Here is a 20,071-nt window from a genome sequence, read left to right as displayed (position 1 = left end):
TTATTATTATTATTGAGAGGCTGGCTGGCCATGTGAAAGGAGGTGGAAAGAGGAGTTTCCGGAGGAGCTTTTTTTTTCTTTGAGGCTTGAGTTGGCTGTTGGCTGGGTTTCCTCCGTGAGGAAATGTGCCTGGGGGAAGAGGGCAGCGGTGGTAGCAGAAGGGCAATCTGGCTGGCTGAGCCGTTCCTTCCCTTCCCTCCCAGATGGTCTTTCCCTGCGTGATCTGGGTGGCAAGTGAGGAGGTCTTTTTTGTGGCTGCGGAGATGGCGGTATCCGTAGTCAAAGGGGCTTGGGTGAGTGAATTGGGCGGAATGGCAGGAAACATGAATTGGCCGTTTTTGCACATGCGCAGATGGCGCGGAGTCCGTAGTCAAAGGGGTTGGGTGAGTGAATGGGGCGCCATGACGGGAAGCGCGAGGAGGGCTTCTTTGAGCAAGCGCAGATGGTGCGTTGTGGGTTTGTGTGATTTTCTGTGTGCGTGACGTGATCTTTCATTGTTTCAACCTTAAGGCGTGGATGTTGTATTGTGTGGTTAAATTTCTAGGTTGGGGGATGTTTAGTTTCGTTGTTTTGCTTGGTGCCGTGATTCCATCGCTCTTTTATATATATAGATATTGCTGCCACAGTCTATCTAAGGAGTATTCCAGCACCTCTGTAAGTAGTTATGGAGCCCTTTTGTTTTGTATATAAATCTAATTTATATATGCTTTGTGCTCTGTGTATGTTTACAGTTTTTTAAATGCCAAAACTGTACAATCGTACTACAAATAGTAATAAAAACCCTAATGAATCACAAGGAACACTAAGCAGAGAATAGTGCAGGAAGGCAGGTTATTGTTGTGGCATTGCATGTTGGTGTGATAGTCCTATTCCCCGTATCTAGAGCAAACTGAAAACCAAAAACTTAGTTAAAACCAATTTCTTTGTTGTTATTTACAGGATGTTCTCTAAAGGCCACTGGAGTTGATTTCCTTAGAAAGGAAAATACCTGTCTCCATCATACTGACAGGTATAAGAATGATAACCTGGTTGTGAGGCGTGGGCAAGAGTTTCAGTTGAAAGTATCACTTTGCAGGGAGTTGAAAGATGATGACAAAATCTTTCTGCAACTCAGCCTCGGTAAGGAAGCATAATGTATTTCAGTCATCCAAATATATCAAGGAATATATATGCATCAGAGTTTCCATAATCTGCAATCAGAAAATATAAAGAGTTTAAATGAGCACATGTTGTACAAGTTCAAGAAAATTCATAGAAGCCGATGTAATTTTCTTGGAAAAAAAATTAAATTCAAACGATCTTGATGTTGATTGGAATGGGATGTGTACTGTAGTCCTGGAACCCCTTTTCACCCAACACCACACAATGTTCAGATGATCCAGTAAGTAAAAGTTTATTAATGAATAAATATAAAAGGAAAGACGTCAAATCAAAAAAGAAGCAGCAAAAGTACAAAAAGTAATTCCCAATGAGATCAAGAGTTCATCAGCTTTTGGACCAAGGCATCAAAAAGCAATCCACAGAGTTTTGAGTTAACACAAGGCAAAAGAATCCTCAAGCAGGATATTGTTCAAAAGTTATATCCATAAACATGAAAACAGGAACACAAGAAAGGCAAAACCTCCAAGAACATGAAGTCATAAACAGGTCTCAAAACAAGAATCTTGAAATCCAAGAATTTAGGACTAGAAACCCCTTTTCCCCCCTTTTCCAACGTTGTTCCCACTAAAGGCCTGAGAGCCCAGAAACCACTTAAAAGGCCTCATTCTCTCCCGTGACATCACTTCGCACACACCTGCTTTTTCTCTCCTTATCTCTAAGCCTCTGAGAAAAATGGATTTGTCTTTGTTTTACATTCTGCCTCCTAATTTCAAGGTGACTTGATCTAGAAAAACCTTCACCTCCCACATTCTCCTCCAAAGGCCATTATGGCCTATTCTCATGAGAACAGATATCACTTTCTCCCATTGCCTCCCATTTCTCTCTCTCTCTCAAAAAAAGAAAAAAATTAACCCAAATAAACAATTAAAAAGGGAAAAAAGAAGGGAAAGATGGGAAACATCACAGGATATAATATGTGAGTTATGAAACCATGTTCATTACATAGTTTTACACATGGTCTATTGTATCATCAAAGACATAGAGGGAGGCAGGAGTATCATTATATATATTCTTTAATATAGGAAGTGAACAAATGGAAAAAGTTCCAACTATGACATCTTCTGTAATGAGAGTAACAGATTATCCTGCATTAATTTCTTTCATCTTCTTATATTGTCCCTTTTTTCCTTCTCTTCTCTTTGCTTCCAACTCTACATAGTATTCCTTTTCCTTATTTTATCAATTAAATCAAATTCTATTTTTTTCTAATGGGGTTTTTCTTGATGATTTGGAATATTTGAAAAAGGGGTAACCCACAAAGTGTGAAAGTGGAAGATTTACATTATGGTCTTATATTATTTCAGATGATCCATGGACCTTCCAGATAGTCTTTCACACAAACACTAACCAGGTTAAAACCACCTTTTATCATTTAACAATATTGCAGGACCTCAGGTTGAATGGGAAGAGATAGACTATAAAAAGGAACACACATGTATAAGAAACTTACTTGCTAAGTAACCACTTGTAGTCATAAAATTAGAACCATATTGGTCAAATATAAATTTTTAATCATAGTAAAATGACAAATACATTGCTGGAGTGTTGTGTGATTTCCAGGCTGGATGGCTGTGTTCTAGCAGCATTTTCTCCTGACATTTCACCTGCATCTGTGGCTGGCATCTTCAGAAGATCTGATGGTGGTAAAGCAAGTGGAGTATATGTATCTGTGGAATGTCCAGGGTGGGAGAAAGAACCAATGTCTATTATCTGAGTGTGAAGGGTGCAGTTAGCAAGCCTGATTTGCAAGTGTTTGAGTGGGATCCATTCATTAGTAACTGAGAAGATTGCATAGTCAGTATTGAGGGCATCTGCATGGAAGTAGCCAGGCCTTTGTTCCCTTAGTGTCAAGAGTCAGACGCCAATTAACAAACAAAACAGAGTTTATTCAGAAGATAAGCCAAAAAGTAAACATAAACACAGAGTATCCTTGAAACACTTCACTTATCAGTGTTTCAAGAGTAGTTTGAACAAGAATATAACTCAAAAACAAGCCAAGCTATTTATCCACGCTGGCATTCAATAAAAAACTAAAAGACGCTTCAGTTCAGCTTAGAGAACAAATCGAGTTGACTACTAGAAAATATGCAAAATAAACAAGGACTTGAAACCTTCCAGAAGCTGCAAAGAATAGCTGAAAGTGCAAAAGCCACTTTTGGTTCCAAGCCGTTTCTGAAACAGCCAGCCGGCTCTGCGGATTTAAAGGGACAGTTCCCAAAAGAAAAACACCAAACTGGTCTGAAAACAAAACAAACTAGAAATGCAGCAAACTGCTTCCACGGTGCAGATAAAGCTGAGAGCTTCAAAGGGAGGATGAATAGCCGTCGTCAGGAGGATCCAAGGTCAGGTCAGGAGGCAGCAGCAAATTCCGGAAGGCCAGTAGTCAGAAGCCGGGAGTAGTCGTCAGTCAGAGGGCGAAGACAGAAGCAAGGTCAAATTCCAATCCAGGGTCCGAAGAGGGTGCAGTCATCCAAACCAGGTCCACGAAAAGGCACAAAGAGCCAAGCAACGATGGTATCAGCAGCTAGAAATAGTAATCAGAGTGCAGTCCAGGGAAACCCACACAGTTCCATCCCTCCGCTGCAGAGCAATCCCAGATAACTTACATCCGAAGCACAGTCCAAGTCCAGTCTTCATGAAAGCACAGAGATCCCAATGGCGCCTCAGCAACACCTTGCCACACGCAAAGTGAAGTGGCCAAACATTCCCATTTTATTCCCCTTCCTCTTGGGTGACCAAACACTCACACCCAAACACCAGGTGTCCCAGATCTACTCAGAGTCCGAACTCCACACAGCTAGGGCTCGTGGATCAGGAGTGCCTAACAGTTCGTCGGAGTCCCAATCATCCTGCCCACACTAAGCCCCATGAACACTTAAAGAACCATCCTCCCTTCTCCAAGCATCCCAAGTGGGATCTGCTCCTGCAGCAACCCCAGGTTCAGTAGTATCCATAGGCCCCAAATCCCCAGACATCTCCGGTGGCTGTGCCCATTCAGTGCCCACTTCCCCAGCCACCACCTGTTCCTCAGCATCCTTTTCTTCCCCAAACTCCCCATCTGAATCTTCCTCAGAAGATCCCCCATTGAGCTCTCTAAGTCGTTTCCTGCGCAACTCCTCCAATGAACCCTCATCACGAGGGTTTTTTCTTCCTCTTCGAATCCCATCACCATTAACCATAATCCCCGAAGGCGTAGTCACAACACTTAGAGTGTTTATTGCCTGGAGGAATCCTTTCTCTGGGTGATATTTTACACTTGTTTTACATTCTTAAATTCTATACATAGTTTAATCACATGTATATAACGTAAATAATGTCTCATATGTTTTTACTTATGCATTTGAATGTGGTAAGTAAAGTGTAAACTCAGTTGAGTTTCACTTTTGGGGAAAAAGAGGGATATAATGAAAGAAGGGATATAAATGAATATAAATGAATAACTACTGCTCCCACCACTATTATCATTAAACTAGTTGCCAAAGGTAGGATCTGAAGACAAATCTGTTGTTATATTAGTCTCTATTAATATCACTCTTTGTGAATTACTAACAGGTGAAAACCTAGTTCAATCCAATGGGACATTAATATGCTTGGACACAACGTCAGGGCAGAATGATCAAGGATGGCATGCCAAGATCTGTCAAACAAATGGGAAGGAGGTATGTATGTTTGGGATTTCCTAATTAGAAGACTTATTGAGTAAGTTATACGTGTTAATGTGGGATTTGTGTATTGGTAGTGTTTAAATGAAATTTGTGTCTTGTCTGTATTGCATACTGATTGCTAGGCTTGAGCAAATTTTTCGTTAGTTCGTTAAATTCATTAAAAATTTGTTTTGAAAGTACTTTTGAATTGATATTTGAACCATCTGCTCACTGCCTTACAAATATTACGAATTTGAATAAAAAAGTACCTTTTTTCGTTTGTTTCTGATGTCTTCGGATGTAGCTGTAGCCCCTCTGAGAGGAGAAGCCATGTTGGCATGCCTCTCAGCCAATCAGAGCGGAAGAGAGAGGGAGGGAGAGGCATGGCCATCAATCTGCTAGCATTTTTAAAAAATGTTGGTTCAAAAATCCCCAAAAATCAGTGGATGAGTCAAACATTATGAAACTTGATAGGCAAAGAGTACTTAATTTTTGCTTCCATTCTGGCAAATTTCATCATAATAGCTTTCAAAATGAAGGAGAACGAAGCCTCTGAATTTTGACCATTTTTTTAAGTGGAAATGAAGCAAGTCGCCATTACGAGCAAAAAACTCCATTTCCCAGAAGCCTTAGCAAGCCAATCAAAGTGGAAGGAAGAAGGACAGGGAGGCGTGGCCATCAATCTGCTAACATTTTTAAAAAATGTTGCTTCAAAAATCCCCAAAAATCAGTGGATGGGTCAAACATTATGAAACTTGATAGGCAAAGAGTACTTAATTTTTGCTTCCATTCTGGCAAATTTCATCATAATAGCTTTCAAAATGCAGGAGAACGAAGCCTCTGAATTTTGACCATTTATAAAAGCATTGGGCTGAAGCAAACATTTTTCCAATAGTACTATGCCCACTTTAAAACTACAATTCCCAGGTGTTCCAGGCCCTCTCTCCTCTTAACATTCCCCACCCCCTTTTGTCCTCTCTTAGAATCATAGAGTCATTGAACAGTAGAGTTGGAAGAGACCTCGTGGGCCATCCAGCCCAACCCCTTCTGCCAGGCAGGAAGACACCATCCAATCCCTCCCAACAGATGGCCATCCAGCCTCTGCTTAAAAGCCTCCAAAGAAGGAGCCTCCACCACAGCCCGGGGAGAGAGTTCCACAGCTGAACAGCTCACAGTGAAGAAGTTCTTCCTGATGTTCAGGTGAAATCTCCTTTCCTGTAGTTTGAAGCCATTGTTCCGCATCCTAGTCTGCAGGGCAGCAGAAAACAAGCTTGCTCCCTCCTCTCTATGACTTCCCCTCACATATTTATACATCATGTCTCCTCTCAGCCTTCTTTTCTGCAGGCTAAACATGCTCAGTTCTTCAAGCCGCTCCTCATAGGGCTTGCTCTCCAGACCCTAGATCATTTTAGTTGCCCTCCTCTGACCATCTTGACCAAACTTTCATACAGTATGTGAATTCTTGGAAGGTATGAGAAGTTTAGAGAGAAGGAGGGAGGGAGAGGTTTGAATTTTGGACTCCAATTGTGGCTTGATTCCCCACTCAGCCACCCACTTGGGCAAGTCACACACGCTCAGCCCAGAAAAGCCAATGAAACAGGAAATAGCACTTTCAAACCAGGAACTAATTTCCTTATTCAGAGGCTGATGGCCATCTGTCAGGAATGATTTGATGGTGTACTATGATTTCTGTTCCTGGGTGATAAATGTCATTTCCTAATTGGTTCTGTCATAGAAACATGGCAAAATCTATGACACTGCCTGAACTTTGTGCAAGCGACATGGATGGAACATATTATGGTTTGGTCCACCAATTTAACAAAGTTTCAGCCACAAAAACAAAGTTTCTGAAGTAGAACAATGACTTTCACAGTAAAGACGACCCAATGAAACAGAAAATAAGACTTTCAAACCAGGAACAGATTTCTGCAATTATTAAAAAATGGTTTATTATAAAAGCTATGAAAATTCACCAAAAATCAGAGGATAAGGGAAACGTTCCGAATTTTGGTGAGTTATCAGTGTTAAATGTGTTCTACCACTGTACCAAGTTTGAAGAAGATCGCTCAAAAAATGAGGGTGGGAGAGTCCTGTAAAGTCTCCCCTCGTGCTGTTTTTTTTTTGCTACTGCGCATGCGCGTCTGCCATTAACGAATTACTTTTGAAACTAACGAATTTTCATTAAATTTCAAAAAATTTTGAGGGCAAAATTTGGAAATGACATCAGAAACGAAACGCTAGCGCCCCCTACTTTTGAAACGAGTTTAGAATCAATTTTTTCATGGATCGCTCAAGCCTACTGATTGCATCATCCAGAGTGTAACATAGTCTGGAAAGAGTAAATTACTAAGAAGCTGCGATGTCCTTGATGTGTGGCTGGAACCAGGGAGTGTCCAGACACAAGTGTGTGTGCATTGCTGATTGCATCAGTTCTTTTCTGAGTTGAGTGCTGTCTGCCTGGAGTGAGAGTCAAGTCCTGTGTTCGTCCATTGTCTTCAAACTTGTTTATCTTGATTATTGCTGAAGTCAGTAAAACTTGTATATAGTCTATCATCTCTTGGTGTGACTTCGTTCTGCGTTCCACTGATTCCATCCAACTGCTCCTGCGCTGCAAATTACTCTGACAATACGGCTGTCTGAGAAAAAAAGTGTTTTTAATTGCTGAACACAAGAAGTATCCATCATGGTGAATCTTTCAGTATTTGTGTTGTGTGTTAAAAATGTTTATGAAAAACTTCTTTATTGTATCAAGAAAGGAGTTGATATCCAAGTGACATAGGAACCAAAAAAAAAAGAGAAAACACAAATGACATTGCTGTCCATTACTTCTTCTTCACCACAAGCATTACAGATGAACCAAGAGCCTATGTTACAAAATGTAGGAAAAGGAAGGCTTCTTTGAAGGTCAAATAACTTCATGTCACCTATCGACTAATGCCACTGAAATCATGCAATGGCCTATAAGTGGTGATAAAGAAGTTTCATTCATTTTGGAAAATTTATTTTATTTATTATTTATTTACTGTATTTATACCCCACCCTTCTCACCCCGAAGGGGACTCAGAGTGGCTAACAAATTAAGTCAAAAATTCAATGCCACATTATACACACCATACCATGTAAAATGATATAGAGTTAAAACATATAAACATAGTCAGTAAAATACAATGAAACAGATTAAAAACATACATAGTGTCAAGTCTTGATTTTCCATACTTCTCGATTTTTCCATAAACATTATTCAAGCTGCCAAATTGAGGTCAAGTTCCGAATTGCCCTACTCCCCGAATATCTGTGTACAAAGCCAGGTCTTTAGGTTTTTCTTGAAGATCAGGAGGGATGGGGCCAGTCCGATATCACTGGGGAGGGATTTCCACAGCCGAGGAGCCACCACTGAGAAGGCCATGTCTCTCATCCCCATTAGCCACACTTGTGAAGTGGGTGGGACTGAGAGCAGGGCATCCCCAGCAGATCTTAGAGCTCTAGTTGGCTCATTAAGGGAGATATGTTTGGACAGGTAAGTTGGACCAGATCCATTTAGGGCTTTATAGGCCAAAGCCAGCACTTTGAATTGAGCCCGGTAGCAAACTGGGAGCTAGTGGAGCTGATGTAACTGAGGGTTGTACAATCCCTGTACACCGCTCTAGTAAGAAATCTGGGTGCCGCCAGTTGGACTACTTGAAGCTTCCAGACAGTTTTCAGAGACAGCCTCACATAGAGTATGTTACAGTAGTCTATTCCAGATATAACAAGAGTGTGGACTACCTTGGCCAAGTATGACTTCCCAAGGTACGGATGCAGCTGGTGCACAAGTTTTAATTATACGAAGGCTCTCCAGTCACTGAGGTTCAAGGTTCAGCGATGAATCCAGGAGAACTCCCAAGCTGCGAACCTGTGTCTTCAGAGGGAGTATAATTCCATCTTGCACAGGTTGTAACTCTATACCTTGTTCAGCCTTTTGACTGATCAGGAGTACCTCCATCTTGTCTGGATTCAATTTCAATTTTCCCCCCTCATCCAGACCGTCACAGCTATCAAGTTCTGGTTCAGGACCTGAAGAGCTTCCTTAGCAGCAGATGAAAAGCAGTGTTAGAGTTGGACATCATCTGTGTACAGATGGCATCAAACTTCAAAACTCCAGATGATCTCTCCCAGCAGCTTCATGTAGATGTTAAACAACATGGGGGACAGCACTGAATCCTGCGGGACCCTTCAAGTCAATGGTTGCGGGGTCAAGCAGATTCCCCCAACAACAACTTCTGATAACGACTCTCTAGGAAGGACTGGAGACTGCAAGACAGTACCTCCAAGCCCCATTCCTGCAAGGCATCTCAGAAGGATACTGTAGTCTATGGCCACTGAGAGGTCTAAGAGAACAAACAGGGATACACTCCCCCTATCAAGTTACCTACACAGATCATCCACTAAGGAGACCAAAGCTGTTTCAGTTCCATGTCCTGGCCTAAACCTAAGACTGTGGTGGGTCCAGATAATCAGTTTCATCTAAGAACATATGCTCTTCTTCCAACTAAAAGTGGAATTGTTAATGTGGAATTTGTGTATTGATAGTGTTTAAATGCAATTTGTGCCATGCTTACATTGCAACTGATTGCATCATCCAGAATGTACCATAGTGTGGAAAGAGTTAATTGCCAAGAAGCTATGATGGCCTTGATGTGTGGCTAGAACTAGGGAGTATCCAGACACAAGTGCTTGTGCATAACGATTGCATCAGTTCAGTTCAGTTGAGCTCTGTCTGCCTAGAGTTCGAGTCCTGTGTTCGTCTGTCGTCTGCAAGTCTGTTTGTGTTGACTATAACTGCATACAGTAAAACTTTGTAAATAGTTTTACCAACGTCTCTGTCTCTTTGTTCTGCGTTCCACTGCTTCCATCCAACTACTGCTGTGCTGCAAATACTCTTGACAATTGTATTTCAGTTTATCCACGATACATAAATTGCATGTATGAACAGACATATTAGAACTGAAAAACAGTGTTTACAGTATACATATTACAAGAAATTAGAATCAATTTTTGTAGGATTTCAAGTCCAATCCAGAGCTTGAAAAAGTTACATTTGAATTACAGAACCTCAAATCTCACATCATTGTAGCTACAGGCCATATTGGATGAGGGATTTGGGAACTGCTGTGCAAATTTGGTAAACCCATGCAAAATGATGAAGCAAGAAAAATTGACTGTATCTTGATCTAGAAACTTCCGATTCTGCCAATTCACTTGTACTATTAATCACCAAATGGTATCCAAAAATAAGTTTTTCTATTGATCAGCCTTTTTCTGAAGGAATGCAGTAGAACTGGACCAGCAAACCAGAGAAGTCTCCTCCTTATTGCATGTTCTCTTGATACCACCCCACTTTAAACCAATATGTAATAAAATCGCCAATCTGTAGCTTCAAGAGTCAGGATTGGATTCAGGGTGTCAATGCAATAAGTCAACCCTCCACATTTGCGGGTTTGATTTTTGCGGATTTAATTCTTTGCAGATTTCATTGACATTTTCTTCCAAGGAATTTCAAGGTCTTCCAATGTGACAGAAGTTAACTATATGGTAATGCTGGAGGAACTAGAGATTCTTTCAGATAAAAATTGCTGTTTTTATTCATGGTTTTTCACTTTAATAGGGATTCAGTGCCTATAACCCCAGCAAATGTGGAGGACTAGCTGTAATTTTTAGTGGCTCATCTCCTAGAAAACCCAAAGGAAGGTATTTATTCCCCTTGAATCAAGCAAATGCCAAATGAAAATTGCCAACTTTGGGTTATTTCATTATTTTTATCATTTATTAATTGTAATCTGATGCATTACTATGTGGGTCTTATTTAATGCTTAATTTTGTTATATGCTATCCTGATACAGCATTGTGATGGTCTTGTGTTTTTTATAGTGCTTCATTGCTGTAACCAGTCCAGCAGATGCAATCATCGGAAAATATGGTCTGGATGTGATAACAGAATCTAATGTTTGCGACCCTGGAAAGAATTTTATATATGTATTGTTCAATCCTTGGTGTAAAGGTAATCAATAACTTCTTAATAAATGTAATGTCTACCACTGATATGTAAGGGTTATTGCCTTTCACTCCTTATTTCTAAAGCCAGTAAGACTGAATTATCCAGTAATTATCCATAAGAATGTTTGATAAGATTAGAGTAAGATCTCTGTAATGGTAAGGGATACATTCTCAGCTGGGTAACAGTAACCTGAAACCATGGATATGATCTAACATGATTAAATTACCTACTTTTGGTCCCAGCATACCATAGAGTCACTTTGAAGGACTTAGAAATTCCCAAAGAGGTACCATCTCTAAGATTTTTCTAGGTCCTCCAGGATGGTTTTATAGTCCTCAAGGGCAACACAAACAACCTCATCACATAGGGCTAAAATTGATGGCATATGCCAATCTAGCCCTGGTCACTCATGGAGCCGACCGGCTCCCAACATACAATGTTTTTCCTCATTCCGCCCATTACCTCCTCTGAGAGGTCTAGAAGCACCAACCAGGACATACATCCTGTAAGGAGCTAATAACGACTGCCACCAATTTGTAAAGATGCAACCATCAAAGACTCAGGGAGGAGACCTTTTACTTTTTTTCTTTCTTCTTATTCACTTTAGATGGTAGCGTAACTTGGTTTATAATATATGCGACAGAGGCTTTGATGTTGGAAGAACAATAACAAGTTTATTCAGGCACAGAGCTTAGTGGTTACAATGTTGTTTCTCACTTAGAGGTATTTTTATTAACAGTTACAATACTAGAATGAGATGAGTCAAACTCTCTAAAGTGTCACTTCTTTTACTTAAAGTAGTCAAAATTTCTTTCCTACTCCTAAACCGCAGTCACCCCTGTGATATATGATCACAGATTCTTTGTGCCTCACCAGGACACAGACTACATTAAATAAGTCACCAAACTTATTTTAAACCGACTCAAAATGAATAATTGAGTCTCCTTGATCCCATCAACCTAGGATCAATCTTCCCTGTGCCTCATCAGAGCACAGACTGACCCTCTTTTTTAAACTCTGCACTTCTTCAATTAAACGGCAGTTGGCTCCGCCTACTTCTCCATGGCAACCAGCCTCTGAGATGCAATAACTGTAATACTTACTCTAAAGTAGTAAAGAGAGAGGATTAACTGAACAATAATGTGTTTGTCCATTTACTTACTTTTAAAACACAAACACACAATTAAACATAACATCTGTAAACCAAAAATTCGTACTTCATTAGACATCCCTTCTCAGTGTTAAGACAGAGATCATCTACTAAGCCAATCATAGTAGTTTCAACTCTGTATCCTGCTCTGAAGCCTGTTTGAAATGGGTCAAGGAAATGTGTGCCATCTAAGACTGCCTTGAGTTGGAGGGCAACTGCCTTTTTAATCACCTTACCCAAAAAAGGAAGGTTAGACAATGATTCAAGTAATGTGATTTGAATATCCATCAAAGTCTTTCCGGGAGGGGGAGAGAGGATTAACTAAACAATAATGTGTTTGTCCATTTTCTTTAGCGGATTCTGTTTTTATGCCTGGCGATGCTCAAAAAGCTGAGTATGTGCTCAATGCTACTGGATTTCAGTACCGTGGAAGAACTGAAGATATATACCCAATGCCTTGGCACTATGGGCAGGTAAAAAGACCCACATATCTATTTCATTCTCTTTGTTCTTTTGGATACATTTGCATTTCACTTATTCAGATGTGAATCTACAAAAAACATGGTGGAAATGAGAATGCAGGAGAGGTACATTTGCCTGTGTAAATAGCAGCTAACAAAATAGATTGCAATACAATACAACCCATATCTATGGGGAAATGTATGTGGATGCAGAATACTGTGGATAGGCTGAGTTTTCCATGTTTTAAAGCTATTTTTATTTTTAAATTAAAGGGATGTGTCTGGGGGCTTGAGGAATTGCAAAGTGGGATCTTAGGGTCTGCATGTGACCAACTCTTTTTTAGAGGGCAATTTAGTAAAAATTGCCAGAATACTATGACATCTTCTGAAGGAAGAGATATTCCAATTATACATTCAAAACAAATTCTAAACCACAGTTAACTTCTGGAGCTGTGTTAATTGTGAGTATATGTTAAAGCTTTTTTTTTTAAGTTTTTGAAATTGCTATTAAAGAATGGTTTTGTCTATTTTCATTTGTTGCACATAATCTAAGGAATGAAGAAAAATAAATAGCACAATAAATTAATGCAGCCTATGGGAAACACATAACAGCATTGGCCTCAAAAGTGGCTCTGAACTAGTGATATGTGCGGTATTTGTTGTCCCCACGCTTGCTTTCATTTTCCTTTTGTTTCGAGCTACATAAAAATAAGCAGGTATTGACAGAGGACTGCTTTCCCATTACAGCTGATAGGTATCAATGGGTGTTAATATTAATATTAATAATAGTTACTCTGGGACCCTAAGCTGGGTCTGAGAGAGGTCGTTTCCCATGACAGCTGATGTGTGCCAATGGATGTTAATATTAATAATATTAATAACAATAGTATTCTGGGGAAGACCCAAACGTTTTAAAAGTTAGTGGGCTAAAAGTGGTCAAAATGCCCTCCATGTGTGACAATTTTCACCCCTCTAATCCAAAAACCGAGTGGGGAATTGAGCCTCGGAAGTCATCTCATTGCCACCAATGGTCCGAAAATTTTTGGGTTTTTTTGTAAGCGAGACTAAAATTCTATTCATATAGGTGCCACGTTTTCAGAAATGGGAAGAAATACAAAACTGATTCAAAACAAATGAAACTAAACAAAACGAACAGTGATTCCATACAAATGCACACCACTACTCTGAACCTGTTTCTGAAATAGCATCAAGGCTCCTGATTTTCTATGAGTCACAGAAATTCACAAACATTACATGTATTCAAGAAACCTTATGTAACTTTTAAAACTCAGATTAACATAATCTTCTAGGTGTGTTTAGTAAAGAGTCTTTTCCAATGGAGAACTGAAGAATGATCAAATTTTGCTTTCTATCACAAATCAGTTTGAAGAAGAAATCTTGGATTGCTGTATGTACCTCTTGCACAAGAGTGAACTTGGACCAAATGATCGTCGAGATCCTATCATGATTGCCAGAGCTATGTCAGCTATGGTATGTCCTTTAATAAATGCTCTAATAGGAATTAGATTTACACAGCATGTGTTGTGTAGCACAGCTATAAACGAATGAATGCTACACTATGAAGAAGACGGGGCAATGGCACCTATAATTATTAGGCGCAGCCAGCCCAAGAATCTCTGCAAATCCAAAAATATTTCCCGGGGAAACAAATATTAAGCTAATCATTGCACTGTGCTTCCAAAATTTACTTTTATTGGGTTTTTTTTTTATTTTTTGGAAAATCCTTAAGTTTTAGTGAGTGGAATTGGGTTACTCAAGGGAGCAGCTTAACACAAACTGAATGTCCCCCGATCTCACTCAGGTTAAGTTTGGAGATCCTGTCTGGGTGCTGAGCCCAAAGAATAGACCCTCCTTGGAAGGGTCTATTCTTTGTGCTCAGGTCTTACTGTCAGGTCCAGGAATTACAGGCTTTTAGTACATCTAAGGCCCCTTCCACATAGCCCTATATCCCAAGATTTGATCCCAGATTCTCTGTTTATCTCAGATTTCCTGGCAGTGTAGACTCCTATAAGGAGCCCCCAGTGGCACACCACATTAAACCGCTGAGCTGCTGAACTTGCTTACCAAAAGGTTGGCGGTTCGAATCCGGGGAGCGGGGTGAGCTCCTGCAGTTAACCCCAGCTTCTGCCAACCTAGCAGTTGGAAAACATGCAAATGTGAGTAGATCAATAAGTACTGCTCTGGCGGGAAGGTAACAGTGCTCCATGCAGTCATGCTAGTGGCCATATGAACTTGAAAATGTCTACGGACAACACCGTACCAACCCCTAGAGTCAGACACAACTAGACTTAATGTCAGGGGAAAACTTTTACCTTACCTTTACCTAGACTCTTATACTCCAGTTCAAAGCAGATAATTTGGTATTAAATCCTGGGATATAGGACAGTGTGGAAGGGGCCTCAGAGTGTTGGTTCAGTACCTTAAAGGTGGGTTTTCATTGCAGACTATTCTAGTACTCTTTGGCTTTGTTAATACTGATCTTCTGTTTTTCTTGATTTGTTTTTTTCATGTTGTACTTTTACATTTTTGGCTTCGAACGACAGTTTATGAAAGTTAAACTTGCAAATGTGAAGAGCCGACTGTAGTGAAAAGGAGAACTGATTACATGGTATGGTTTTGTTCTCTTGAACTGTACCTTAGGTTAACATGAAGGATGACAAGGGAGTAATCTTTGGAAAATGGAAAAGACCATATATAAATGGTACTAATCCTAGTCATTGGAAAGGAAGCGTCCGGATTTTGCAGCAGTATTATAGAACCAAAAAAACAGTCTTTTATGGCCAGTGCTGGGTGTTTTCTGGTGTTCTTACCACAGGTAGGGCATGATGAATATCTTGGAATATCATTTATTGTGAATTTCCCATTACTGTTGCCCCTTGGTCCCTATTAATAGGTGCTGGAAACAGGACCCTGTTCTAGATGGACTTTTCATCTGATCTCACAAGGCTCTTGTTCACAAGAGGGTCGGAAAAATTACTCCTGCACTGTCAGGATGCAAAAGCCCAGCATTCACCTAGCTGACCTGTTCATATCCTGCCAGAGCAATGGGGGAGGGAGATAGCCTGAATGATAAGAACCCTTTGGCTAGGAGGATTGATTTATGGCCTGCTCTGGTTTTCAAGCATGGGAAGGAACTATTTGACAGAGAGGTGTGAATGTGAAAGGGGGTTCTTGGGGGAAGGAGTAGTTTGATATACTGGAAGGTTGGCGGGAAAGAGTTAGTGCTAGCTTTGTGTTCATATTGGCAAGACAAATTTCAATAAAGCATTTCCACGGAACTATCTGTGTGAGCCCTGCATTGTGTCCTATAGCTTCCAAGGACTGACGTGTGCTTTATCTTCTTCTGGATATTCTTAGAAGTGCCAACTAGGAATCGAGTCCATTTCCTTATCCCATCCCTTAGAGAATATAAGTAAGCAGTGGAAAAGGAAACTACAGAAACCAATAGACTCAATCTGATATCTTTCTTTGCATTCTAGTCATGCGCTGTCTAGGGATTCCAGCAAGAAGCGTAACAACAACGAGTGCAGGTCGTGATACAGAGGGAAACATAAATGTAGATATATACTACAACGAAAAGAAGGAACAACTACGTGATGGAGATTTTACTTGGTAATTATTACCCTTTAATGCCCTTGTAATGTAACTGTAGACAATAGTTTCCCGCCTCTTATTCAACAACTACAGACCACATGGATTATGCAATTGACAAATTATATAAAAAGTTGCGGCCTTCCTGTCTCCTGCACCTTAAATGATCAAGTAAAAAAGAGTGCCAGACAAAGAATTTTGGACATAGAAGCACAAAAGGATATGGCTAGTCTCAGTGGGGTTGCCAACCTAAAATGGCTGAGCCAATATAAATGTACCTTCCAAATTGCCAACTATTTAAAAATCGAAATGCCAAAACACTTTAGGGAGGTATTTACTCGAGCTAGATTTAATCAGCTTGATACAATGGTTAGATATGGGAGATTCAACAACATCCCTTATAACGAACGATTCTGTATCTGTGGAGCACCTGAAATTGAGGATTTAGCACATATATTATTTGACTGTAAATTGTATCAGAAGGTGAGAGATTTGTTTCTTGGTCCATATATCAAACGGATAATGCACTGGGAATCGCACATCAGAACAACGTACTTTATGTGCGGTCAAGATCCAAAAATAACATATAAAACGGCTCTGTACTTGAGTAAAACAATACGATTGTGATCCACATATGTGGGGCTGATAGGGGTAAACTGTAGGGGTGACAATGACATATGATGTATACACCCAGTTTTATTATATTTATTTATTGTATGGTTACAAGTGTTTTATTTAATATTTGTATAGAATGTAACCAGGTCTTTTCGAGCCCCAAACTAAGGCCCGGGGGCCCTCCAAGGTCATTTACCTGGCCCCCGCCCTCAGTTTTGTAATATAATATTTTTATATCAGTTTTAATAATAAAATATATTGTATATACATATAATAATATACATATAATAAAGAGCCCCGGTGGCAAAGTGTGTTAAAGCACTGAGCTGCTGACCTTGCAGACCGAAAGGTCCCAGGTTCAAATCCTGGGAGTGGAGCGTGTGCCCGCTGTTGCTTCAGTTTCTGCCAACCTAGCAGTTCGAAAACATGCCAGTGTGAGTAGATCAATAGGTACTGCTCTGGCAGGAAGGTAACCGCACTCCATGAAGTCATGCTGGCCACATGACCCTGGAGGTGTCTACGGACAACGCTGGCTCTTCGGCTTAGAAATGGAGATGAGCACCAACTCCCAGAGTCAGACATGACTGGACTTAATGTCAGGGGAAAACTTTACCTTACATATAATATTGATAATAATATTATGTTATACAATATAATACTACTAATAATACCATATAATAATATTAATTGTATATTATATAATACATATAATATTACAGTATAGTGATATAGTTCAATATAGTAATATATAATGCTAATATTGTGCTATGCTAAGAGTGATGGCATCAGGGCAGCGGACAAAACAACAAAACTACAGGCCCCCCAACCTCCAAATTTGACAACACAACCCATCATTCGCGGCTCTAGGTTGATACAACAAAAAGAAAAGAAAAATAAAGTCCTAATTAGAGGGAGATGAATAATAGTTTTTATCAAATTGCTGCCAGTTAGAAGGCTAAGCTCCACCCACTTGGTCTCCTAGCAACCTACTCAGCCCAAGGGACAGGCACAGTTAGGCCTCGCGTAGGCCTCTTCCATAGATTATCAGATTTTAACTGGATTATATGGCAGTGTAGACTCAAGGCCCTTCCACACAGCTATATAACCCATTTATAATCTTATCTGCTTTGAACTGGATTATCTTGACTCCACACTGCCATATAATCCACTTCAGTGTGCATACTAAACATAAAGACAACCATACAACAGACATTCAATACCACCACTACCTCAACAATTTCTCACCAACACCACCAGACAACCCCACAGCAACGCGTGGCCGGGCACAGCTAGTATAATATATTGTATGTATAGACAGCTGCTCTGAGTCCCCTTCAGGGTGAGAAGAGTGGGATATAAATGTAGTAAATAAAAGCAGTGAATAAATAATTAATTTTAGACTTAGGCTCGGCCAAAGTCTGAAATGACTTGAAGGCACACAACAAAAACAACAATACTAATTAACTTGACTGTCTCATTGGCCAGTAGCAGGCCCACACTTTCCATTGAAATCCTGATTTATGTTGGTTAAAATTGTTTTCATTTTAAAATACTGTATTGTTCTTTCATTGTTGTTGCTGCTGTTTTGCACTACAAATAAGGCATGTGCAGTGTACATAGGAATCTGTTCGTATTTTTTTTCATATGATAATTCGGCCCCTCAACCGTCTGAAAGATTGTAGACCGGCCCTCTGCTTTAAAAGTTTGAATTTAACGCTTTGGGTCGAATAGGGAAGGGTTAATACCCCTGTGGTGTTTGTTTTGCTGTCTGTCTCCTGTTCAGAAGATTTCACCACACTTTCTGTCCCTATGATAACGATTCTGAAAAAATTGGTTTGTGTGTTGGAACAAGGATTGGTGATACAGCTTCAGTGGAGAGACCTTTTCCCCATGATAACTCTTTCAGGAGTGAATTTCTCTTCAAGGGGTAGATTTCCTTCACTTCCTGTTGTCTCACCCCCATTTTAACTATGAGTCATCAGATGTTTGTTACTCAGGACTCCCTGTATTTAGAAATAGATACATCTGCATTTTAGAATTTCTCTTCTCGTCTTTTTCTTCTCCTTTGTAGATTACTTTAGTTTGTATAAGTGTTTCCTTGGCAAATTACTTTTGACTTTATAAGTGGTTTGTTATCATCGTTACATCCCTATTATGTTATATCCAGAGTGGAAACATTAGAGTAAAAATAATTTAAATATAATAAAAATATACACTACTTTGTGGTTCACATTTCACGGATGCACTGTTTGCGATTTTTCAATAAACTCTAAAAAAATATTATACATCATAAAAAATTACAATTTACAGCCTAAGGAAGGGAGGAAGTAGAAGCCGAAGGGAGAGAAAAGCAGCCCAAGTGGCAACAGGAGGAGAAGGAGGCCATTTATCAACACATGATTGGTTGATAAAGACTTAAAATAGTATATAACTATTAAAATAATGTATAAATATTAAAATAAATATAGTGTCCCTACTTTGCGGATTTTCATTTATTGCCGGTGGTCCTGGAACGTAATCCCCGCGATAAGTGAGGGAACACTGTATTGCCATCCCTGATCTCCAGACATATTGGCAACAGTTCTAATAGTTTCAACTCATGTGGCCAATAGCCGTCTTGGATGTGCTGTCCAACACATACGGTGGCACCAAACTGGGGGAGAATTTGAATGTAGTTCTATGGAAGAGAGCAACTTGGCATCTAGAAGTTGCTAGATTTAAACTCTAGGACTTTGAGGTAGAGTGTGAAATAAGCTAACACTACCAATCAGTATCCATTCTGATGACCTAGAGAGTGACCAATAGTTTGACTTAGTAAATAAAAGCACTATTCATATGATGGTTGTACCTGCAATTGCAGATTATTTTTATTTCCAATTTTGTCTTCTAACTGCCCATAGGGCATTCCATGTATGGAATGACGTCTGGATGAAAAGACCAGACTTACCAGAAGGACATGATGGCTGGCAGGCACTTGATGGTACACCTCTGGAAAAGAGTGAAGGTAAGACCTGATGAAATTATACAAGTCTGGGCAATAATCATAATCATAATCATAAACACTTTATTCTTACATCCCTCCCCAGGGGGACTCGGGACAGCTTACATGGGGACCAAGCCCAGCAACAGCAAAATATAACAGTATAGAATACATTGCAAATTGCAGTAGTTTAACACATAATACATAAAAACATCATAAAAACATTGCTCAACAACTGATAACTCATAGCCGGGCGCAGTGGGTGTGCTCAGTGCTGAAAGCAGGGCATAATAGAGCATGTGCAATATACTGCAAGAACTGTTTACAGCATTACATCAAACATCATATTCATGTTTGTATGTTTTTTCAGTAACAGATAAGTATGTTCAATAACTGAGTACAACACTTTAAATT

General features: G+C 39.8%; 1 protein-coding gene across 1 annotated transcript in view; it reads left to right on the top strand.

The window, feature by feature from the left end:
• The first annotated feature begins 391 nt into the window (after positions 1 to 391).
• Positions 392 to 20,071, top strand: part of LOC100564424 (protein-glutamine gamma-glutamyltransferase 4) — a 38,566-nt gene continuing 18,886 nt past the window's right edge. The window contains exons 1-7 of the mRNA XM_062957849.1: positions 392 to 445; positions 10,713 to 10,842; positions 12,344 to 12,462; positions 13,834 to 13,941; positions 15,112 to 15,286; positions 15,951 to 16,083; positions 19,578 to 19,681. Coding sequence (XP_062813919.1) covers positions 392 to 445; positions 10,713 to 10,842; positions 12,344 to 12,462; positions 13,834 to 13,941; positions 15,112 to 15,286; positions 15,951 to 16,083; positions 19,578 to 19,681 — 823 coding nt within the window. The remainder of the gene's footprint in view (positions 446 to 10,712; positions 10,843 to 12,343; positions 12,463 to 13,833; positions 13,942 to 15,111; positions 15,287 to 15,950; positions 16,084 to 19,577; positions 19,682 to 20,071) is intronic.

The sequence above is a fragment of the Anolis carolinensis genome, chromosome 6 (genome assembly GCF_035594765.1).
Source record: "Anolis carolinensis isolate JA03-04 chromosome 6, rAnoCar3.1.pri, whole genome shotgun sequence".
NCBI classification, from domain to species: Eukaryota; Metazoa; Chordata; class Lepidosauria; order Squamata; family Dactyloidae; genus Anolis; species Anolis carolinensis.
The sequence above is the reverse complement of the archived record's forward strand: the minus strand, read 5'-3'. Positions and strand labels throughout refer to the sequence as shown.